This window comes from Trichomycterus rosablanca, chromosome 7 (assembly GCF_030014385.1).
Source record: "Trichomycterus rosablanca isolate fTriRos1 chromosome 7, fTriRos1.hap1, whole genome shotgun sequence".
NCBI classification, from domain to species: domain Eukaryota; kingdom Metazoa; phylum Chordata; class Actinopteri; order Siluriformes; family Trichomycteridae; genus Trichomycterus; species Trichomycterus rosablanca.
This window is the reverse complement of record NC_085994.1, coordinates 11,278,695-11,303,926: the sequence shown is the minus strand read 5'-3', so window position 1 is coordinate 11,303,926 and position 25,232 is coordinate 11,278,695. Positions and strand designations below refer to the sequence as shown.

The following is a 25,232-nucleotide window of genomic DNA, read 5'->3' as shown; positions in this document are numbered from 1 at the left end:
GCGTATGGTCTGAGCACTGACAGGCTGACCCCCTACCTTGTCAATCTCTGCAGCAATGCTGACAGCACTCCTGCGCCTATCTTTCAAAGACAGCAGTTGGATGTGACGCTGAGCACGTGCACTCAGCTTCTTTGGACGACCAATGCGAGGTCTGTTCTGAGTGGACCCTGCTCTTTTAAAACGCTGGATAATCTTGGCCACTGTGCTGCAGTTCAGTTTTAGGGTGTTGGCAATCTTCTTGTAGCCTTGGCCATCTTCATGTAGCGCAACAATTCGTCTTTTAAGATCCTTAGAGAGTTCTTTGCCATGAGGTGCCATGTTGGAACTTTCAGTGACCAGTATGAGAGAGTGTGAGAGCTGTACTACTAAATTGAACACACCTGCTCCCTATGCACACCTGAGACCTAGTAACACTAACAAATCACATGACATTTTGGAGGGAAAATGACAAGCAGTGCTCAATTTGGACATTTAGGGGTGTAGTCTCTTAGGGGTGTACTCACTTTTGTTGCCGGTGGTTTAGACATTAATGGCTGTATATTGAGTTATTTTGAGGGAAGAATAAATTTACACTGTTATATAAGCTGCACACAGAGTACTTTTCATTGTGTCAAAGTGTCATTTTGTAAGTGTTGTCCCATGAAAAGATATACTTAAATATCTGCAGAAATGTGAGGGGTGTACTCACTTTTGTGATACACTGTATATATACTGTATATATATATATATATATATATATATATATATACAGGGGTTGGACAAAATAACTGAAACACCTGTCATTTTAGTGTGGTAGGTTTCATGGCTAAATTGGACCAGTCTGGTGGCCAATCTTCATTAATTGCACATTGCACCAGTAAGAGCAGAGTGTGAAGGTTCAATTAGCAGGGTAAGAGCACAGTTTTGCTCAAAATATTGCAATGCACACAACATTATGGGTGACAAACCAGAGTTCAAAAGAGGACAAATTGTTGGTGCACGTCTTGCTGGCGCATCTGTGACCAAGACAGCAAGTCTTTGTGATCTATCAAGAGCCACGGTATCCAGGGTAATGTCAGCATACCACCAAGAAGGACAAACCACATCCACACATCCAACAGGATTAACTGTGGACGCAAGAGGAAGCTGTCTGAAAGGGATGTTCGGGTGCTAACCCGGATTGTATCCAAAAAAACATAAAACCACGGCTGCCCAAATCACGGCAGAATTAAATGTGCACCTCAACTCTCCTGTTTCCACCAGAACTGTCCGTCGGGAGCTCCACAGGGTCAATATACACGGCCGGGCTGCTATAGCCAAACCTTTGGTCACTCGTGCCAATGCCAAACGTCGGTTTCAATGGTGCAAGGAGCGCAAATCTTGGGCTGTGGACAATGTGAAACATGTATTGTTCTCTGATGAGTCCACCTTTACTGTTTTCCCCACATCCGGGAGAGTTACGGTGTGGAGAAGCCCCAAAGAAGCGTACCACCCAGACTGTTGCATGCCCAGAGTGAAGCATGGGGGTGGATCAGTGATGGTTTGGGCTGCCATATCATGGCATTCCCTTGGCCCAATACTTGTGCTAGATGGGCGCGTCACTGCCAAGGACTACCGAACCATTCTGGAGGACCATGTGCATCCAATGGCGGTGCCGTGTATCAGGATGACAATGCACCAATACACACAGCAAGACTGGTGAAAGATTGGTTTGATGAACATGAAAGTGAAGTTGAACATCTCCCATGGCCTGCACAGTCACCAGATCTAAATATTATTGAGCCACTTTGGGGTGTTTTGGAGAAGCGAGTCAGGAAACGTTTTCCTCCACCAGCATCACGTAGTGACCTGGCCACTATCCTGCAAGAAGAATGGCTTAAAATCCCTCTGACCACTGTGCAGGACTTGTATATGTCATTTCCAAGACGAATTGACGCTGTATTGGCCGCAAAAGGAGGCCCTACACCATACTAATAAATTATTGTGGTCTAAAACCAGGTGTTTCAGTTATTTTGTCCAACCCCTGTATATATATATATATATATATATATATATATATATATATAAAACATTAATCTTGTTTCTACACTCACTGTTTATTTTATTAGCTCACAATCAGGGTACTTTTGTACAATTGTGCCATACAATTTATTTTAATCTTGCACTACGTAAACATGACATCTACACTTACAACAGACGAGGCACTTGGACAAGCCAGCATACGTTGGTTGAGTAGACTTTGTGTTTGACAGCCCATTGTGCCAGTTTGTCCCACTCATCTCTCGAACGACCGTAGATGGACAGACGAAGCTCAACGTTCTGATATTTACTTTCCTCAAGGTCAGCCATCACCTCCTACAAGTGTTGTGTTCATGACATAAAAAAACATCATATTATTTATTTTAATAAAATGTTATGTTCATTCATTTACTAATGTCAACAAAAACAACAACGTGATCCAGAGTGTGAAGATACTACACAGTACATCAACAAACCTTGATAATATGTCCAAAGTATTTTCCCTCGATATGATTGTCGGTTTTAATAAAGATCTCCCGTAGGATGGACTCTCCAATGGGGTTGTACTTAGAGTTGAATTTGTCAAAACGGTGAAAAGTGTTCCGATCCTGAGGAGAAAGACAGAGGAAGCAAACATTTTGGATTAGTCATGCCTGTTCTAACACTGTCTCTATTTTTAATGTTGAATGTTTTTAGTAATGCATATTAAAAGCACTTTTTTAGTTCATCATCTCCCAGTTTACTAAATGCAAATTCCCAACCACTAATAACATTGCGGGTGACACAGTGGAGCAGTGGGTAGCTCTGTCACCTCACACCAAGAAGGGCCTGTATTCGATTTTCCCAATGGGGGCAGCCAGGGTCTTTTCTGTGTTGGTTTCCACCAGGTGCTCCGGTTTCCTCCAAAAAGTTCAAAGACATGCAGTCAGGTCAACTGGAGCTACTATGATTTGTCCTATGTGTGAGTGGACTGGCAACCTGTCTGGAGTGTTTCCTGGCTTTCAACCGATAAATCAGACCTACCGCAACCCTGACCAGGATAAAGCGGTGGTAAAACACTCAATGAATAACAAGACACATGACTCACATGACAGTTGACCAGTAGGCCTATCATGCTTTCTCTGAGACACATGAAGCCAGGCATTTTCTTTAAATGGGCAGCTTATGTAACTTATTAGGGCAAATCATCAACACGAGGGTCCTAACTTCTGCACACATGAGCTCAGGAATGCGTTACTAATGCATATTCTTTCTGCATGCCTTAAATAGATATAAAAAAAACGTTTGAGACTTCATTACCGCATGCATGTCCAGTGTGTCCACGCTGAGATCAAAGGCTGTGAGGTTCATGCTCTCAAACACCTCCATCAGTGTCTGTCCCCTTTCTTTCTCCACATGGACGATCTCTTTGGGGTACTTCTTCATGGCTCTCTTAATGAAGCGAAGTAGGTGCTTCTGATTCATACAAGATGAAGCGTGGATGTGTGTGTCCACCTGAGGCAGAAAAGAAAGGACAGGTAGGCTAACATGAGAATCATAGCTTATAGTCAAAGTTGACAACATGTCAGTAATAGTGTATTGTGAATAAAGAATGTGCGCTTAGTTATTTTAAAGTTACAAAACTGTAATGGTGGTGGTGAGGATAACACGTAGCTTTACGTGCAGAGACTGGGGCAGAATCATTAGGAAACCCCATAAGCAAAAGTTTATATAAAAAGTATAATACTACAAAAAAGGAGTTCAATAATAACAGCCGCCGACCGAGATGGGATTTAAAATGAAGAGGCTAAGCTTTAAAAAAGGTTGCACAACTGTATGGGCCAAACTGTATAATAATAATATGAGGTAAAGGAATCAACTCTTTCCATAAAACGATTCTCCCTTCTACCTAACTACAGTTAATGGGAGAGAGCGCTAGGTGGAATCGCAACCATGCCCAGCCAACCAGCTACTCAGTCCACCAGTAAGCTGATGCGGGGTCAAGATCCTGATGCTTCTCTCCCAAAGCTAAACTAAAAAGCAAAAGGGGAGTCGGTTCAGCAAACTGAAACAGTATGTGATTCAAACAGAATGAAAGATGGCTTCCAGAATGGGGAGGCAAGATGCTATGTTTGCATATGTGCCAAAAACAGAAAACGCATACCGCTGCTCTACGCTTACCTTACCGACTGAGTTTAGACAATGACTCAGCACTGCACTGCTCTCTGGGACTTGCTTAATTAGCCTCATTTTCAGGTGTGGTGCATTAGTGCTACAGTGTATATGGTCAAACTACATGGACACTAATTGAGCTGTATCAGCCATGCCTATTGCTAACAGGTCTAATGCAATCAATTTGGCAACAGTTTAAACAAAGGCTCAGCATGAATTTGCAGCTGTAATGAGGAAAAATGTGGTTTGATTAGTTTGATTAGCTCCTGGAAATAGTTCATTTTAAACAGCTGTTTTACAACAGGCCAATCAAGCCTTCTGACACAAAAGGACGTGAACAAAGATAATCGGCTCCTTGTATATAAATCATTAAAAAGCTTACCTTGCGTATGTTGTAAAAGTCACGATGAGGTACTTTCTTCTGAGCTGCCAACTCCTTCATTTCATTTAATAGGATGTGCATCTGAAATTTGGAACTCAGGTACTGCAGCCGGCGATAGCAAAAAGATTTCCTGTTGATGAACCCCATAGTTAGTATTACGTACTACTCAGGGCCACACTGAACATACAAACCAGGTGGTCTAGCTCCATGTTTTCTTTGTTTAAAATACAGTTTAGCAAAATAACCACACAAATAATCTATGATCTAAATCTAAAACAAGCTCATGGTTCAGTGTCCACATATATTTGACTATATAGCTTAGCTGTGTTACTTTATTACTGGCACGGTGGCAAAGTGGGTAGCACTGTCACCTCACAGCAAGAAGGTCCTGGGTTCCATCCTCAGGTGGGGCGGTCCGTGTCCATTCTGTGTGGAGTTTGCATGTTCTCCTCGTGTCCGCGTGGGTTTCCTCCGGGTGCTCCGGTTTCCTCCCACAGTCCAAAGACATGCAAGTAAGGTGAATTGGAGATACAAAATTGTCCATGACTGTGTGTTTGATATAACCTTGTGAACTGATGAATCTTGTGTAATGAGTAACTACCGTTCCTGTGATGAATGTAACCAAAGTGTAAAACATGACGTTAAAATCCTAACAAACAAACAAACAAACTTTATTACCGCTAATAAAGCTAGTAAGTGTTACCACATATTTAAAAGACTGTGTTAACTAAAGCTTATTTTGCTTGTAAACTAGCAAGGTAAGAGTGTGATGATATTAGCCCATCTGTACAGCACATGGTACTATTGTGTTTGTTTTGTGTCATACTCCCCATTGTCTCCACATCTTTTCCCTAATTTGTCCTTGTAATAATCACCCACAGCTGTTCCTCATGTCCTCATTAGTAATCAGTGTATTTAGGTCTGTTTGCACCCCCCTTGTATGTCATTGTGATTGTGAACGTGTGCATTTGTCTTTATGAGAGTTTGTCTGAGAGTTAGCTTATATTTGGTTCATGCTAGATAGCATTCTTGGCTCCTGTGCTGGTTCATGTCCTGGTTATGTCTTGTTCTCGTCTGATATCTGTGTCATTGTTACTGTGTCTGTTGTCTCTTGTTTGCCAAGTTCTTTTTTAGTCTGTTTAGTATTAGCTTAGCATAGTTGTTAGTGTACAGTAAGTTCAGTAAAAAAAAAACTGATGCTAATTAATCAAACCATTGACAAAATGACTGTGTTGTACTTACACAGGTCCATTGATGATGAGGGCCATCATGACGTTCATATCAGCTATATATTCCTGCAGGTCAGGGTACGGTAGGTCCAGCTCTGTGGCCCTGGTGTAAAACGTCATGGGTTAACAGTGGGTTTTAGATTTGTTTAAAGCAACTGCTATTACTGTAGCTGTTAAAAAAATTCTTACTTATCCATGTTGCTCTTGTGAGTGTACACATGTACAACTCCATCTATCATTTTGCAGCTGTAGCCGATGTCTGGAGGCAAGCTTTTGGGGTCTAGGCCCTCGTAGGGGTGTTTCTCTGACACAGGGGGGTGAACTGTGGCACCTAGGTAATAATGTTTAACAAACAAAATAACAATCTGGCAATTAAACTTGTTACTACAATATAATAAGCATTTCACCTTCTATGTATATTTAATCAGGTCCATGAATATTTGGATGCTGATTACTTAGTTGTAATTTTAGCTGTCTATCGCATCCTATTGGAGTTGGAATGCAGTAATAACAATAATGGATAGCAAACATGGACTTTGAGCTTCGGTTTTGTAAAAATAATGTACAAACTATGGTTGAATACAATCTTCAAACAGAATACACTGAACTCATGAACAATTATAATATAAAATGTTATTTTTTTAATACTTGGTTGCAAATGCTTTGGAGTTGATGACTCCATGAAGTCTGGAACCCAGACAGTGGGGTTCTGATTTGCTGATCTTCCAGGCATTTACTTGAAACATCTTCAGCTACCTGTTTTTGGGGTGCTCAGCTGGATACATGTTCAGTTGGAGTCAGGTCAGGAAATTGATGTTGCAGAATATTACTCTTCTTTGCTTTCAGAAATTCTTTGCTAGCTTTTGCTGGTAGCCATCAGCAGAGATTCATTCGAATGGACATCTTGATAAAATTGCCCTATATACGTCAAAACTGATCTTGCTGTTTTTGTCAGTCATCGCATTGAAAATACATCTTTTAAACCATTTCCAATTGTAGCCATACGTGCCCCTGCTATAACCCTATCTATATAGTAGTATAAAACACTGCTTGCCTGTAGTTATGGATGTCTCAGGCACCTCCTGGTAGGCATTTAGATCTGTATTGCGGTCCCCAAGTTCCTGCAGGTACCGAGCTGTGGTGGTGCAGAAGCCCTGCATGGATAAAGCCATGTACTTCTCTCTGATAAACAGAGCCTTTACCACACACTTAGCAGCATCCAGCAGGTCTGTGAAAGGTACCTGGGGAAAGGAAACAGGAAAGATGATCTAATCAATGGTAATTAGACATTAATATGTTTGTTCATCTGTAATAAACACTTGATTTTTATTTGGATTAAAGCAGGTCTAGCACTGCTTGGACAAATGTGCAAACAGAAGAGATACACCCTGGAGAGGGCACTAAATAGTCACAGGGCACAACACTTGCCCTTTACTTACTCTTACTCAAACTAGGCACAACTTAGATACATGTTTTTGGGAGGTGGGAGAATACCTGAGTACCACATGCCAAAGTCATAACAGACAGTGACCAGAGGCATTGTTCAAACACCACATTTTCAAAACTTGGGGAGCATTCACATGAAAAGCGGCAAAACCGTAAGCCTCTGCACAAATAGTCGCTTTGCTCAGCGCTTTGCTTGAGCGGTGCAGTAAAATGTCATCAAAGTGTACCATGACATGAATATGCATTTGTGTGAAATAACTGTCTAATCCACTCTTTAGGCATCCAAATACAACTATGTTTAGCTGTATATTCCTTACTGTTTCATCTTTAAACATGTATTATAGCTCGGGGTTCTGAGAAATTGTGAGAAGCAGCTTTTCCGAGAAAGTTTAAAACGCTTATCGTTAAAAAAAACTTAATGTGGTTGAATGTATTAAAAGAATGACTCTGGAACACTAAACTTCTCTTAATTATTTACTGCTCATAAGTTCTCTCCACTAATGAAGTTACTCGCTTGTTGTTTTAATACAATTAGTTACGTTAGGTTTTGTTTACTTTAAGCGTTTTTTGTACTGCTTTTACTACGTCACTTCAAACACTTCGTCTTATTGGAGGCGCTTTGTAAAACGTCAGCTGCAAACTGGGTCAAAGTTCAATCAGGTAAACTTTAAGCGCCGCGGCAAGCACAAAAATCTTGAGCGCAAACGTGGCAAAATAGCGCCTCACTCCATAGGAAACAATGGCATAGCCGGCTTAAAAGCGATTTTGATGCTTCTCATGTAAATGCGCCTATATAAAAAACATTTGGTGTTCTTAGACCAAAAATAATACAGCTATACCCTTCATGGTCTAACTTCTGGAAATTCAAACCTTGACCATTTTATAGAACTACAAAAGGCATAACTGACATAACTGCGGTGGCACAGTCAGCATTTCTGTGTCCCCTATCAATTAAACCAAGACTAGCCAGTTACAGTTATCTGGAGCATACAGAAATTACCGGTGGCTTCCGCTTAATGAGCAACAGCTAAAAATATAGAGACTGGCTCCACTTTTCTCAAAGGAAGCACATTTTTGCTATTTTTATTCCAGACAGGTAGGTGTAACGTGACAATGGACTCTCAGGAAGTAGGGACTGTTTGTTCATACTCACGCCACATTTTTCTTCTCCTGAGATGGTGACTCTCTGGTACTCTCTCTCTGGTATAAGCTCACGTTCTGGGTACAGATCAGCTTGCTCTTGGTTCTGCTCTTTTAGGGACCTGGAGGAAAATGAGATGACAAGTAAATCTTCACAGGTTTTAAAGACTGTTTAGAGTAGAGCATAAATGCTGGCAAAGTTTCAGACTTACTCGAGGTCAGCTGCACTGTCTGTCTTCAAAAAGTCCTGCTTGGCTCGTAAAAGGATGTCTGGCTCAAACCTGACCGGAGTGAGAGAATTCCATCAATTTTAAAGACCACAAATGATATTAAAGTTAGATAGATAGATAGATAGATAGATAGATAGATAGATAGATAGATAGATAGATAGATAGATAGATAGATAGATAGATAGATAGATAGATAGATAGATAGATAGATAGATAGATAGATAGATAGATAGATAGATTATTTATCCCGAGGGAAATTATTGATTTGTTTGTTGTCCGTCCCGATTTAAAGCAGTTATTTGAAAGCAAATTGGTGGATGATCTTACTTAACATCCTGGCTGATCTGTCTCTCGAGTCTTTGTCTGCGCTCCTCTAGCTGCTCAATGGGACTGTCCTCAGGGAACTCATACGGAGCACTGCGCATCTCACTATCAGCCAGACTGCGTGACAGCAGCTCCTACACACACATACAAACACATACATACATATTTACATAAGTCTGCTATAGAATAAATTTTTTTTTTATTTTAAATTTTTTATTTTTCTAAATTTTTACCCCTTTTTCTCCCCTTTTAGCGCATCCAATTGTTCAATTAGCATCGTGCTTCCTCTCTGTCTATGCCGAACCCTGCCCTGAAGGAGGTGATTGAAGCTAACCCGTATCCCCTCCGAAACACGAGCAGCAGCCAGATGCATCTTTGCCACCCACACATTGACGAGTTTGGCGCCACCTAGCGTTGCATGCGGAGAGACACACCCTAAGGGCACCCCCTCCCATCTCTGTGTAAGCGCCTCCAATCAGCCGGCAGAGAACGCAATCGCATTCTGACAGAGAGAGACCCACATCCGGTTCTTTGTCCCACCCCCCACATGAGCAACCGGCCAATCGTTGCTCATATAGCCACTCAGCTTCGAACCGGTAAAGCAAGGCTGGATTCGATACGACGCTTCTCAGAATCCAGCCCTGGTTACAGCGCGTTTCTTTTTACCGCTGCGCCACCTGAGCGGCCTTGCTATAGAATAATTTCACTGTAGAATTTCCACACATGGATTGAAGCACGGTTAGAAAGGACAAAAAAAATCACTTAAGCCACCAGTTAGCACCACATTTAAAGGCACTACGCTTGGAAAACTTAAACACATTTGGTCAAGTCTGAGGGAGGGAGGGCCGGATGGGGAATCACCTCCTTTTAACTGCAACAAAACTCCTCTTGTCTGGTTAAAATACAATCACAGGCAGAAGATGAATACAGAGGGCATAGTATGATCCTTCATATATGTTGGGTTTATTTACATGTATATGGTTCAATGTGACCCCTCTCAGCAAGTGAGGATGTTTTGCAATTGGCAAGGGTCATCAAAATACATAGCGGAATCAGATCTACCTAAATTGAGACAATGTCAATATAAAAAACCCACGGTCAACAACAGTTGGCAATTTGTGATTAAGCTGTTGCAGCTTAGGTTCTTTAAAAGCAATGAAAACCTTGCCATTATACAAGACATCAGAGTCTCAATGAAGTATTTGCAGATTTGAAATGAAAATCCAGCTGCCTTTGCCAAAACACTTAAGAATATATCTTTCAAAAGGAGAATACTCTAAAACACACATTATCATAATCATTTTCATGGCCACTTGAATTCTCAGATCCACACCCCTTGAAAATATGTGGTTGAGCAGAAAAGTAGAGACTACTAGAGAGGACCTGGAAAATCTGGAGAGATTTTGTATACAGGAGTACTCTCAAATGTCTTGCTCTTTATTTTCTATTCTTGTTAAGCAGTAGGCTACAAAAGACTCAGTGCTGTTATGCTTTAGATGGTGTATGTTTCACCCTCATAAATACATGTCATTTTAAAAAATATCTCTGTGACTTTTTTTTTACATTTTCACCAATTTGGATAAACAGCTACATGGTATTGGGTATTGTAACAAAGACATTGGGACAGAAATGCAGGTGTGTTTTATCAAGACAAAGTTAGAACAAACAGTACAAAATCACAATCCAAAAGATGTAATCAAGAATAAAGTAATCTGCAAACAGGTAATCATAGAAATCAAGACAAAGTATTCACAGATGTAAACAGTTGACCATAAACCAATGCTCAGTACAGGCTTGTGTAGTACTCCGATACCTCACACTGGTCACCAGAAACAAGTGGGTTTAAGTAAGGAAAAACAAGGCACCTGTTTACAAACACAAAACATGTGCAGCAAATCAAAGTAATCAACATAATTTAAAACAGGTACAGAAAATACTCTGGGGACTGAAAACAAGTGGAAAGTGAACACGACTGAGACCGGTGCGAATCACTGACAGGTAAATGGTAACATGTTGTGTTTTCCATTATTATTCACTTATTAACTCAATGTATAAAGAATGATATTTAAAATGAAACCATTATAGACTACAAATGTAAATACATAAAGCAACAGTTTGCATATTTTAGCATTTCGTTTCACCTGTTTAGTTTAAAAAACAAGACTAGCAAATTTGAAGTCATCTCCAACTGTCAGGTTTTCATTTTTTGTCGTTTAAGCAGCACTGGGAAGCAGCAAACCAGGATAAACTGGTTGGATCTACAAAGAATTTATTTGTATGCAATTTTACTCGGCAAATTTGATGAAAAAGCAGCAACAAAGAGGTTGGTTTAAAGCAAAACAGTGTACTCTCTCATTTAAATTTTTCCAGCAGCCATCTGGCTGTGGCTGCTTTGTTTGCAGTAATGGGCAGTGTTCTGGTGTGCAGACATGGTACTGCTTTACTTACAACCTGTGTAATCAACCCATGCTAAATTCTTTTATGGCCAGTATTTTAATATTTTTTAAAACTGTTCTTTTTCTATTGGTCACTTATCCTTTTTCAATGGCTCTAGTTCCAGTACCAAAGTTATTTACTGATTTTTAGCCTAAACAAACCAACAAAACACAGAGGCAGGGTGGAGCAGAGTACTTAGTGGCTGCGGTGGAGCACTGTTTGATACACAATGTCCAAAAGAACAAAGAAGACAAAATAGTCTGGCTGTAATTCACTGTATAGCTTTAAGTCTCAGGGCTTAGTCAACACTAACACATACACCGATCAGGCATAACATTATGACCACCTTTCTAATACTGCGTTGGCCCCCCTTTTGCTGCCAAAACAGCCCTGCAACTGCGATGCACTGTGTATTCTGACACCTTTCTATCAGAACCAGCATTAACTTCTTCAGCAATTTGAGCTACAGAAGCTGGTCTGTTGGATCGGACCACACGGGCCAGCCTTCGCTCCCCGCGTGCATCAATGAGCTATGGCCGCTCATGACCCTGTCGCCGGTTTACCATTGTTCCTTCCTTGGACCACTTTTGATAGATACTGACCACTGTAGACTGGGAACACCCCACAAGAGCTGCAGTTTTGGAGATGCTCTGACCCAGTCGTCTAGCCATCACAATTTAGCCCTTGTCAAACTTGCTTAAATCCTTACGCTTGTCCATTTTTCCTGCTTCTAACACATCAACTTTGAGGATAAAATGTTTACTTGCTGCCTAATATATCCCACCCACTAACAGGTGCCGTGATAAAGAGATAATTAGTGTTATTCACTTCACCTGTCAGTGGTCATAATCTTATGGCTGGTCAGTGTACAGGCAAGTGTTTTCAGATTTATCCACTTTTTACAGTGGTTTTAAAAAGATGTTTTTTTGCACAAAAAAGTATACGTTTTGCACATTTTAGTATAAATGTACCTGAAAACGAAACATAAAAAATATACTATTCATTTCACAGTTTCACAGGGTTTTAACTTCTTAGACTCACCATAAACAAGACACACAGTATCTGTCTGAAAGGTGCAGTATATGTTTTCTAATTCTAATAAAGTGATCATGAATGGTGACAATCACCTCTGCGATTTCTTTGTATTTTCCATCCATGGAGGTGCGCAGGTCAATAGGTCCGTGTTTGGCTACTGGGATACCAGGCAAGGAATACTGGACGGTCAATAGATGACGGCCACAATGCAAATCTGACAGAGAAACAGAAAAAAGGTGATTATAGCAAAACCGTACACATGCCGAAGAGCAACGTATTTCCTGTTTTTCCACACCAGCAGTGGATAATAGAATTACACAATACAGGCTAGCCAGATCAACAGAGGTTTGTGTCTCCAACACAATGGTGCTTTGGTGCTAGAAGTACTTCATTGGATGACTAATTCTGTTAAGTATGTGTATGTCACTGCATTGCTTCTAAACAAATGGCCTGTCTTAAGATGACATAGATTGAAATTTTAGGTGTTTTACATATCAGAGTATTTCCACATAGATTGTTTTTAAAACAACTGAAATAAATATTTTATACTTTAGTAATAAATGTTGTAGGAGGTTTTGCATAGAACACTTTATATTTAATAGGTTTTTTTTTCTTAAAAGCATGCACTCACAGTGCTTTCACTAATCTGAACTTTTTCGCTTGGGACTTTGTGATGGCTTTAAGTGTGTGATGTAACCAAAAATAAAAAAAATCACAAGGCTCATGCATATTTAAGCATTCCAACACTAGCCCATATTTTGTAAAAACACTGAAACTTCTGCTTACCTATAAGCAGACCTGAGAGGAAAATACTCTGAATGGTCATGTGTAATCCAAGAACCACTCAAGAGCCCATAGCAATGATAGATTGCTTGACTGTGGGCAGTTTCACCCATGATTCAGCATCTTATAATTTAAGGCAGAGCTTGTTTTTGGGGGTTTTGAGATTACATCGGACCATCAGGGCATATTTCATCTCAGCATAGGATGGCATTTAGGGCATTTTCCTTCTAATCTTGGCATAAGACCAGTGTTTTGTGTACTTTTGTGTGTAGTTAAACTATTCCTGTTTATAAAGGCACAGAAAAGTCACCAGCTTTATCCAATCTTTATCCTGTCCATTTTATTAGCTCCACTTACCATACAAGGGCACTTTGAAGTTCTACAGTTATTGACTGTAGTCTATCTATTTCTCTACATACCTTTTTAGCCTGCTATCACCCTGTTGGTCAGGACCCCCACAGGACCACCACAGAACAGGTATTATTTAGGTGGTGGATCATTCTCCGCACTGCAGTGACACTGACATGGTGGTGGTGTGTTAGTGTGTGTTGTGCTGGTATGAGTGGATCAGACACAGCAGCACTGCTGGAGTTTTCAAATACGGTGTCCACTCACTGTCCACCACCATGTCAGTGTCACTGCAGTGCTGAGAATGATCCACCACCCAAAAAATACCTACTCTGTAGTGGTCCTGGCCATTGAAAAACAGCATGAAAGGGGGCTAACAACAGTTTTACTATACAGGTAAGAACCAGCTAGTGCTAAAGTGCTTTATAATGTGTGTTTGGAGCATCTGATCCAACCCCATGCACACATACATAATGCTATGGTAAAAATAATAATATGTATAAAGTAATAATATCTGTAGAATTCTGCAGTGGTATAAAAATACATTTATAAAACTGATAGTTCCGGTCCTAAAATCTGATTGGCTGAGCCGTTAGAAGCCGTTGTAAAATCCCCGATAAACGCACATCTATAACCACCTCACATCATTCCATATTAATACACCACTGAAAAGAAAAAGTTAATGTTATGTTCGCCCTCATGTTGCCTAGCAACACTGTTAATCGAACTACCTGGCGTCGCGGAAGAATGCTTTATTGTAAGTTTATACACAATAAATACATTTATGAATTAAACATTGTTGTATTTATTGTATGTTATGTTGACCGCCGTTTCTATAAAAGCAATAAGTCACTCGAGACCGTGCGTTACTGCTATGATTTTAGCACGGGAAACAACGTCATTCCCGTGCTAAAATCACAGTAACGCACGGTCTCTCGTGGCTTATTGCTTTATTGTCACACTGAATGATTTAAGACCATTAATTACACAATGTGTATTATAAGTAATAACATATTAACTTATAACTTATGTTAGACAAAGGTAAGTAAAAAAAAAAAAAACACAACAGATTTTGTGATAAGTGGTTATTATACAAATAATTATATTTTGATAAATTATTCAACACTGTACTATTGATTAATCAATCAATTAACCAAAAGTAATAGTAAGTCAACACAGCCAGTATTGATTTTAGCCAGCCATATAGATTTATTGTAAATCTTCTGCTGAGTAGCATGTTTCCTCGTGACCATAACACTGAAAACCTAAGAACATGAATCCTATGAATCATGCCTTTCCTCTGGCTATTTCCTACCCATGACCTTACAGATGTAAATGTCACTTTTACTTCAGGATGTATCTACAGAGTAGTAGAGACTGCATACTCAAGTGGCTACAGAGGTCTCTTAATGAACATTTATGGATTTTTGGTCTCAGTCACAATTGATAGTTTTGACATTAATACCCAGCAGGAAATCAGTCCTAGAAATGAGTAATGGACAATTTTCCACTAGTCTAAAGGACACCAAAGTATGGCTGTGTCTGAGGGAAATGGCAGAGTCCACACAATGAATTGGCATCCTATCCAGGGTGTGTTACTGCATTGCGGCCAGTGATACAGATGCATTCTGTAACTGGTGAATCATGCAAACACCACCCAACAACCAAAGCAAATAATTTCTACAGTCTATTATGGCTCCTGTAACTCTCATGTTTAATGACAAAGCAAAATGCTCACTTAAGGTGAATGATTAAGAAAAACTGAGTAAAGTGTTGTAAAAGGATGCAAAGACACACTATAAGCAATGGCTTAGAAATTAGGTATGACTTTCATGGTAATGGAATAGTTGGTTGTCTGGCATTGACAACTGGAGGGTATTTGGGAGAAGCTTAAGGGAGGTTTTTGCTTAGGCCCCATAAATGTTCAGAAATGCTACTGATGGTGCCAGCTACAACACACTGTTGGGACACAATCACAGACACATTGACGACTCTGCTAGGTTATGTCTAATCTCTTTATAACTGCTATATTTGGAGCTGCTGCCACTATGCTTATGTACAATCCACTTCTCACACCAGAAACCTATAAAACAGTTCAAAGTGAAAGGCAAGGCATGTAGGAATAATAAACTGACCTGCTATTTGGAGTGAATGAATTTACAATGTATCCAGGTTAGACCTGAAGGCCAATTTTAATTGGGACTACAGCATTATCACATAGCTTAAGAAAAGAGATCTAATGAACCATCTACATTGATGTAAATTAAGTTTTTTATTTTTCAGTGTACCAGCAGAATAGATCTCTATGTTAGTTGCCCAGTTGAAACAAGGCAGGGCAAGGTCGAATGTCGGACTCATTATAACCTGCAGTCGGGATGATCACAGAGGAAAAAAATTCTCCTAGTGGCAAAAATACACACAGTTACAGCCCAGTCTAGACACATAAACACATCTATTACTCCCACTCATAAGACTTCCAGCAAATATCTGAACAAAATGTGGGTTGTGTATAAACAAATGATATGCTAAGCATTAACAAATGTTGAGCTGATTTTATAAATTAGTATCTCCAGATTGTTGACTATTTACATGCTATATAAACATGTTTGGAATCTATCAAGGATTTTAGCAAGAGGCGTCAGACATTGAGTCTTTACCTGAAAATAAGAGTTCTTGGATTCAATTTTCCGGCTGTCTGGACTAAATTATACATTTTAACATGTTTTGCACAACACAACTGTGGTGTGTGGGACTAATTATACAGACGAGCATTTCTAGCATCGAAAACTGAGAGATCTTGGGAGGTTTGAATTTGGTATAATGTTTGGCAGATGGACACATGTACCACTGGTGTCTTACTAAAGCAGAGCATGTGGTTTAATTCTGAAGTCTGAATCATGACGTCTTTTCTTTTTGTGCCAGGCTTTCTTTCACCTGGAGAGTGGATTGGCTATTCTCAATTGTTCTTAGGTTTGAGTGATTGAATGGGTCCATGGCATCAAGGGTGCATTCTTTGCATCCAGTGTACCGTTGGCTGTCATGGACTGTTTACAGGGTTCACCAAAATGGTACAAAAAGCAAAAAAAACACTCAACTGCTGGGAACAACTGTAGAACAAATGTAGGTTTCTTTGCATAATGCTGATCAGAATTTGGTTGTTACATGGGTCCAGGCAGCCATCATATTCAGTGTCAACATTACAGGCTGGGATAGCAATGTGCAGGGATGTTCTTGGTACATGATATCTAATTGTCCCAGATACCCATTGAGGCATGTCTGAAAAGCATAGCATATCTAGGCATTATTGCTGACTAACTTATGCTACAAGTTACCAATCCTCAACAAAAGGTTTAAGAAATCTTGGTATTTTCCTTTCTACAGTATAAAATCTCAAGCTTTGTGGGCATTTCTGAAACAGGGTAAATGAACTGTGCGCAGCTCAGTGGTCCATCACTGCTATAACCCTTCTACCTACCACCAGACTTGGCTACTTCAAACTGACCTTAGAACTAAGTAAGCATGAATTAATTATTGAGTAAGTAACGGCCTGTAATGGATTGGGGTTTGTCCAATGTGTATTACAGCTCTGTGACCTAAAATGGATTTACTGCTACTATTCCTACCACTGTTTATATGCATAACTTATTCATTTTTAAAGAAGAACAAGAAAGTGAATCTGTTGCCTGTAACAGGTTACTTTTATGGTATGCTTTTGAGGATCACAATTTTAGTTAAGCGTGGGATTACTGCTGACACATTGCTGACACTGTTGATTACTTAATAAGTACTATTTATCTACACATTAATGGACAATATCCAACCATACGTACGCTGTCAGGTTGCCTGTTGATATGGAAAGCTACCAGACTGTGGGTGTTATAACAAGGAATAGAATTTAGGTGTTACACAAAAGAATAGAAACACTCAAGACTGTATTTGTTTGGCTTTTAAAACAGCTAGCTTATGCCTGGTGCACAGTACAAGCTTTTTACAATCTTAACCAATTTTGAAAACATATTAATACAAATTGTACTTATGTTTGTTTGGGGGGAAATCCTTAAATCACAAATCCCCTTCAAATTACAGAATTTGAAGATTACAGATCATACATCAATTCCCAGCCTTAGAACTTATAGTATTTTTTGTGAACAAACCTCACTTTAGATTTAAACAAACATTGATCATTGATTATACACTCCCTATAACACTGTAATATCTAAATGAATAATTTAAGACCTGTGAAAAGTTGGGATATATCACATCTCAGAGGAACTTCAGCTTGATTATCCAAGCCAAGCATTAGACTTACTTCATCAAAATTGCTAATGATACCTTTAACCCAACTCCTAATTAATTTAGAAGGAAAGCTTGGATAGTCTGACTCCAGGGTGAGTCATTAATGGCTGCGGGTGACTTTGGTAACTAAATGTGGCATATTAATTTACTGCAAGGGTAGATAGATGGCATTTGCATCAAGTGTCTGTCCTTATAACACTGGTCTCTGCTGCCTCAGCAGTCTTAACCTAATTTTCAGTTACATAAAAATGATTGTGCACTCTTAGGAAAGACTTGGATCTCTACCATGGAATCGAAGCAACACCAAAATTCTTTCCGTCAATATATATTTATATTTGTAAAAATGTTTTACTACTTTTAAAAGTTAAATTTTCACTTTATTTCCTGCATGTAGTGCTCTTGATTTAATCTTCGCAGAACATCTATGATGAGGGAGATAAAAACCACTAAATGTAATAGTTACAGCAGCTTAATACAACTATGAAACAAATATTAAAGTTGCACTGCTACTTGCAGAGCTAAATGTGGATAAAATGTAAATATGACCACCACATAAAGTACACAGTTACTACTGCTTAACACTCATTTTAAACCACAGGCATCATTCCAAACTGCATACTACTGAACTAACTGGATTTTCAGTATAGTTACACTCCCGGTGAGTAATCTGGTATACTATTTAAAACAGTATTTTCTGGTTTGGGACTGCTGTATCTGCTTCCAACAAGCTCCTGAACTGACTGACATTGATGTCCTCATTTACACATCTCCAGAGGTGAGAGGAGATGAGTGACATCTGAAGCCTGTATGAACCATAGCATCATAAAGCCGCCTTTAAGAAAGATCTGACCCAATTTTATAAGCAGGTAATGCATTATCCCAGGTTATTCCAAACTTTGTGCAAACTTTTCATCGCAACTGTACAATTTTGGTACAAATACACGCATAAGTAACACTAACACAAGTAGATGAAAAATGTTCAGACATCCAACTCCAGAAAAATTTGCATTATAAAATTAGTAACATTTGGTTATGAGATTTCCGAACATATGGCACTGTCTGCCTGTCCTTAGCAGAATCACACACACTTTGTAAAACAAGACAGCACTTAATCTCCCCCCGCCTCCACTTTCCATCTCATTTCCTTTCTCTCTGAGGTCCTTTTAATATGCCGCCTTTAATACTGCACTCTACCCTACACACTTCACCCTCAGCACCTTCACAGAAAGCAGTACTGCATAGTCAATAAACATTCTGCTGAAATAGCTTTTCTCTGCACACTCTCACACACATAACACACACACATACACACACCAAACTCAACACAAAAAGAATAGAATAAACTGGTAACCTAACAGCTGAGGGTTTAGGAATAGAGAGAAAGATAAAAACAGAGGGGGAAAACAGAAAAGAGGAGAGAGGTGATAGGGAACAAGCATCGTGTTATTGTCTGGATGATCCAGTGGAACAGAGACAGTGGAACAGAGATGGATTACTGTTACTACTGGGATGTCTGTTGTTCCTCTTAAATAAAACATCCAAACAGGACAGAGCTAGACAGGGAGAAATAGGAGAGGGAGGGAAGAGGGAGGGAAGGAGGTGGGGGCTGCCACATCACACAGACTCTCTGAAACGACACACATCTACAGTAAAAGCTCCATCTCATTCATTCACTCAATCACACGCATGCTTGTTACTGTTTGTATTACTCATCCATACATACAGTAAACTCAGCCGACGGGACCAGTGGATGCTCTCCCCCCCTCTCTCTTCTCTTCCTGGTTTGTGCCAGCTGTCCAAGGCAGCCTCTGTCATTCCTGTGCTCATTTAAATATCTCTGACACGCAGGTCCGGCCGTACCATCTGGCTGCAGGGCCGGGGGAAGCTAGGCAGCACCCCTGCTGCTGTTGTAGATAGAAGGGCCTCTGTTTCTGTTTCACTCCCCCACTATAGTGCAGCTCTGCGATGCAGTGTAAGGACTGCAATGCATGTGAAAATGCTGATGTTTGGGTGTTCAGAGAGGGAGGAGAGGATGGGGGTGGGAATCTCCTAGTGTACTGAGCACAGAAAATGGTTGGGCAAAATACTTCACTGTTTAAAATAGAATATACTTTCTTCTGATTTACACCGATCAGCCATTACATTAAAACCACCTCCTTGTTTCTACACGTATTGTCCACGTATTTGTAGTTGTACAATTACTGACTGTAGTCCATCTGTTTCTCTGCATGTTTTGTTAGCCCCCTGTCATGCTGTTCTTCAATGGTCAGGACTCTCCTGGGACCACTATAGAGTAGGTATTATTTGGGTTGTTGTTTATTCTCAGCACTGCAGTGACACTGACGTGGTGGTGGTGTGTTAGTGTGTGTTGTGCTGGTATGAGTGGATAAGATACAGCAATGCTGATGGAGTTTTTAAACACCTCACTGTCACTGCTGGACTGAGAATAGTCCACCAACCAAAAATATCCAGCCAACAGCGCCCTGTGGGCAGCGTCCTGTGACCACTGATGAAGGTCTAGAAGATGACCAACTCAAACAGCAGCAATAGATGAGCGATCGTCTCTGACTTTACATCTACAAGCTGGACCAACTAGGTAGGAGTGTCTTAATAGAGTAAGCAGTGAGTGGACACGGTGTTTAAAAACTCCAGCAGCATTGCTGTGTCTTCTCCACTCAAACCACCATGTCATTGTAACTGCAGTGCTGAGAATCATCCACCATCTAAATAATACCTGCTTTGTGGTAATCCTGTGGGGGTCCTGACCATTGAATAAAAATATTGAAAGCTAAAAAATAAGTATGTAGAGAAATAGATGGACTATAGTCAATAATTGTAGAACTACAAAGTGCTTCTTTATGGTAAGTCGTGCTGATAAAATGGACAGTGAGTGTAGAAACAAGGAGGTGGTTTTAATGTTATTGCTGATCAGTGTAAGTATTACATTCAGTTAAAATACATGAAAAGTCATGTATTCAAAATACAACTGGGATATTTATACAGAATACCTTATGAAGATGAGGTTTTTCTTAGCATAACAGACTCTAAAAAAGACTGTAAAAAATTAGAGTCAATTCCACCTTTTGGTGACCATATTGGTAGTGTTCCCCCAGAACCTCTTCAAGGCTAATCCATTGTTCCTCAAGTTGTACCCACCCAAAACAGATATTTACAGATTATTTATAACATCAGAATGTAAATTGTGTAATTTACTTTACAACTTTTCAGCTTAGAAAGCCGTCTAATGATCCATTCAACAAAGCCGATGAAGAAGTAGTATAAACACAGCTCCTAATATGTTCTCAAATTAGCCACGAGAATGCATAGACCTTGTTTACAAACAGCTCAGTTCAAATTCCAACTCTTGGGGAAAATCAACAAGCTCTGTGTTGTGTTGCTGGGGAAAAAGATTCACTGTGACTGAACAATGAATAAGATCAATGCATTGTCTGTCTCTAAACTACATATTTATTCATAGTTAGTATCAATTGTTATATACTAGCTATAACAAGTTAGTAATAATGCAAATACTGTACCTAAGTGCACAATTTAGAAAAATAGACAATTTATAGAGAAGTTAAGAGTGGAAATGATTACTTCAAAGAAAGGTGTCAGGAACATGACTTCTCTACATGCGTTCAAACATTGTTAAGAAGTTATTAAACATTATTAATCATTTGTGAGACTTTTTCAGCCACTGTTGCAGCCCAGCTAATAAAATGGTTTTGAATAATTGATAAGACCATCAGTGTGGAGGACCTGTGCATCTAGCTATATATTTTTACCCCTGTGTATTATGCCACCGTGCCTTTATAATCATTGCAGATCTTTGTACTTTAACCTTTGTGTTTTTTTAACAATCTACCACTAGCTTTCAGATTGTTTCTACTTAAAGTGGTTTTCTTGTCAAATATATGAGTTCATCCATTTCTGTTCAACTAAAGCTGTATGATCAACAACAGGTAGGAACAACAAAAAGTAATTAATTTATCCTCATGTATGATTGTAGATTTTCTGCAAATTATTGTAAAGACGCATCTATGAATGGTTTACCCCAAATGATTTACCCCAAATGAGCCTTTGGGGAAGAAACTAATTATATGTGTGAACAAATTGTAAGGAAATGTGAGTTCAGGAGATTGTCTGCTTATCCTTAGACGGTATCTGCCCAAAATAATCTCTGACTGAAACATAAAATGCAGCAGATGTTAAAGATTGAACCAGTGGATCAGTCTGGTGATTTGGTCCTCAGTGGTTAAAAGCAAACATCTAACCCCACATAGTCCACCACCCAAATACTCAACAGTCGTCATGGGCTACAAATTGTACATGTAGGCTACATGTACAATGTGCAAGTGTGGTAGATGCACCCCAGTGCTCAAAATGGAGTGTCATACTGGCATTCCTACATTTTACGTTGGTGTTTACGACTTGTTCTTTTTTCCCTCTCCATTATCAGGTTCTGGGTGATTTACAGTACCCATATTGAAACTGGATTACCTGGCGCCACTACATAATGCTCACCTGTTCCCATTGTATGTATGTAATGTAAAGTAAGAATGTATTACTTAATGATTCGATTATACTGGCTGATACACAGGGCAACATGTGAATAAGGAGAGAACTGATACTTTATTACCCCTTCAAGCATTGATGCAGCCTATAAAATAATGAGTGATGTTAGTAAGTACAATGTTTTCTGCTTATGCGTTAGTGTATACTGTGCTTTTGACCTGATATCGCCATCTAGTGGATATTACTTAATAATGCACCCCACCACAAGCCTAGTTTTCTCCCCAAAGGTTGATTTGGGGTAAATCATTCATAGATGCGTCTTTACAATCATTTGCAGAAAATCTACAATCATACATGAGGATAAATGAATTGCTTTTTTGTTGTTCCTACCTGTTGTTGATCGAACAGTTTTAGTTTAACAGAAATGGATAAAGTCATAAATATCACAAGAAAACCACTTTAAGTAGAAACAATCTGAAAGCTAGTGCTAGAATATAACATATGAATATAACATAGAATATAACATATGTTAAAAAACACTTAAAGAAGTACCACCCCTTGCTACACTGTGGAAACGATTCTGGAGGGGCCTAGGCCACAACCACAAAGGTTAAAGTACAAAGATCTGCAATGATTATAAAGGCACTGTGGCATAATACAAAGGGGTGAAAATATATGGCTAGATGCACAGGTCCTCCACACTGTTGGTCTTATTAATTATTCAAAACTATTTTATTAGCTGGGCTGCAACAGTGGTCGAAAAAGTCTCACAGGCCATAGACTCTATATGACCATACATACAGTTGTAGCCTAGTGGTTAAAGTACTGGACTAATAATCGAAAGGTCGCTGGTTTAAGCCCGTATTGGGCTTTTGAGCAGGGCCCCTAACCCTTGATTGCTTAGACAATATACTGGCACAGTACTGTAAGTCGCTTTGGATAAAAGAGTCTGCTAAATGCCGTAAATGTAAATTTAAATTTACATCAAAACTAACTGTTTGCTGATCACTGGTAGGGAGTTCCACTCCTTAAGTTTAGCCTTGCATAAATCTGTTGGCAGGGTTGCCAAATTACAAACAACAGCAGCTTTATTGTAGCTTTATTTATTATTAATTAAAAAAAAACATCTTCACATAGTGGTCCACACTGAATCTGCTAACTAGACACACAAACTTAGTCATAGCTACAAGACAATTAATGCTGTTGTCACTCCACTCTGTTTTTACCTGCAACTTTTTGTCTATTAGGAAAGACAAATTACTTTTATCTTTAAAGACTATAGAAATTTGTTTTACTATACACAGTAAGAACAACACATATTTCCAAGCAAATCAAAAACTGTGAAGTACAGTGGTACCTTGAAACTCAACAGCAGTTGGTTCTGGGAGTGGCATTGAGTTTAAAAGGCGTTGAGTTTAAAGGTATTTTTTCCCATAAGGATGTATGGAAAACCTGTTAATGCACAAATATAAAAACACTGAAATAAAAAGCTTATTCTTACCATTTTTTCAGAACCTCGAGCTGTAACACAAGTTTAAAAGTGAAACAGTGAGGAAAATCCTGCTAAACACAGATACACATGGAGCTGTCAGAGTGAATCTGATTTTTATTCCACACATATGCATTTTTGTCTCACATGCACATTTTGATGACGTATTACGGTACCGCTCAAGCCGAGCGCTGAACAAAGCAACTTTTCATTGTTAATTTGAAATTAAATAAATAATTTTTTTTAAAACAAACTGAACACGTTGAGTTTAAGGGTACAAATTATAGGGGACGTTTAGGGGACGTTGAGTAACAAGGGACCACTGTATTGAGTTACTCAGTATTATCACGTGTGTTTAGATTCACATAAGCTGTGATGTGACACCACTGATGGTGAACGGTTTGAGACACAGAATGGTGGTTTAAGAGAACTACGGTCCATTACTGGCTGTTCATGCGTGAATAAAACAAACATTTTCGTCTGTAAAACAGACTTAAATTAGGAATTAAATGGGGAATATGTTTCACACTGGCCTCATTAGCATAAGGTTCATCTTTGCTCAGTCTTGTCTAGAATAGCGTTAATGACATTGCTCACTTTGCGTTGCTAATGGCCTCTTCTTTCTCAATCACTGTAGATTGTGATCTCTCATTAAAAAGGCAATTACTTTCAGCCACTTAGTGGTGCTGTGCCCCTGTAAGTGTGAACTCAGGGTCATAGCAGGCAATACGTGACTCACAGGCTGTATGTTGAGAACCACTGGTCTGTGAAATGGGAACACTGACCTGTCTACCTCATATAAAAATCATTTAATCTATTTTAAAGTGCAACAGATGATGACTAGGACAGCTATTAAGACATAATCTGAGATGGAAGCCTAGTTAAACAATTATACTACATAAAAATAAAATTAACCTTTACCCGCAACCCCCCACAGACACAGCCAATTATGTCTGTATGTAGATGCCCAACCAGCCACAGCACTGCAGAGAAATCACACCCTGGATCTCAGCGGTAGAGGGCTAGTGCAATTTACTGCACCACATGAGCATTGCCAGCCAAGAGTAACAAATCAAAACTAAACTACTGGTATTTCTTACCATGGACATCTTAAAGAACAAGTGACATTTATTTGTGGTGATATATGTGAACTCAAAGTATATTAAATATTATACATACTTGTTTTACTGCTCTCTATAGGTTCTTTATGGTGTCATAGGAGACATTTTGGTCTGGTGAGTCACATGAATCATGACTTAAGTAATTGGCCTAAATTATGTTATGAAGAAGAAAGAGAGCCATGATTCAGAGAGGGTGATGTCCAGAACCCCCACTCCCCCAGGAACAAATGAGCCACTGAGCAAGTTCTTAATGTTCTCAGAGGTTTCTACTACACAAGTTCAAAGTGCAAAGTCTTAAGTGCAAACTGA

General features: G+C 39.3%; 1 protein-coding gene across 1 annotated transcript in view; it reads right to left on the bottom strand.

Annotated features, from left to right (window-relative positions):
- Nucleotides 1-25,232, bottom strand: part of ampd2b (adenosine monophosphate deaminase 2b) — a 44,003-nt gene that overhangs the window by 6,941 nt on the left and 11,830 nt on the right. The window contains exons 2-12 of the mRNA XM_062998978.1: nucleotides 12,464-12,585; nucleotides 8,904-9,034; nucleotides 8,559-8,627; nucleotides 8,360-8,468; nucleotides 6,815-7,001; nucleotides 5,950-6,091; nucleotides 5,774-5,863; nucleotides 4,532-4,661; nucleotides 3,298-3,492; nucleotides 2,475-2,606; nucleotides 2,171-2,334 (exon numbers count right to left, since the gene is read on the bottom strand). Of these exons, the coding sequence (XP_062855048.1) occupies nucleotides 2,171-2,334; nucleotides 2,475-2,606; nucleotides 3,298-3,492; nucleotides 4,532-4,661; nucleotides 5,774-5,863; nucleotides 5,950-6,091; nucleotides 6,815-7,001; nucleotides 8,360-8,468; nucleotides 8,559-8,627; nucleotides 8,904-9,034; nucleotides 12,464-12,585 (1,471 nt within the window). The remainder of the gene's footprint in view (nucleotides 1-2,170; nucleotides 2,335-2,474; nucleotides 2,607-3,297; nucleotides 3,493-4,531; nucleotides 4,662-5,773; nucleotides 5,864-5,949; nucleotides 6,092-6,814; nucleotides 7,002-8,359; nucleotides 8,469-8,558; nucleotides 8,628-8,903; nucleotides 9,035-12,463; nucleotides 12,586-25,232) is intronic.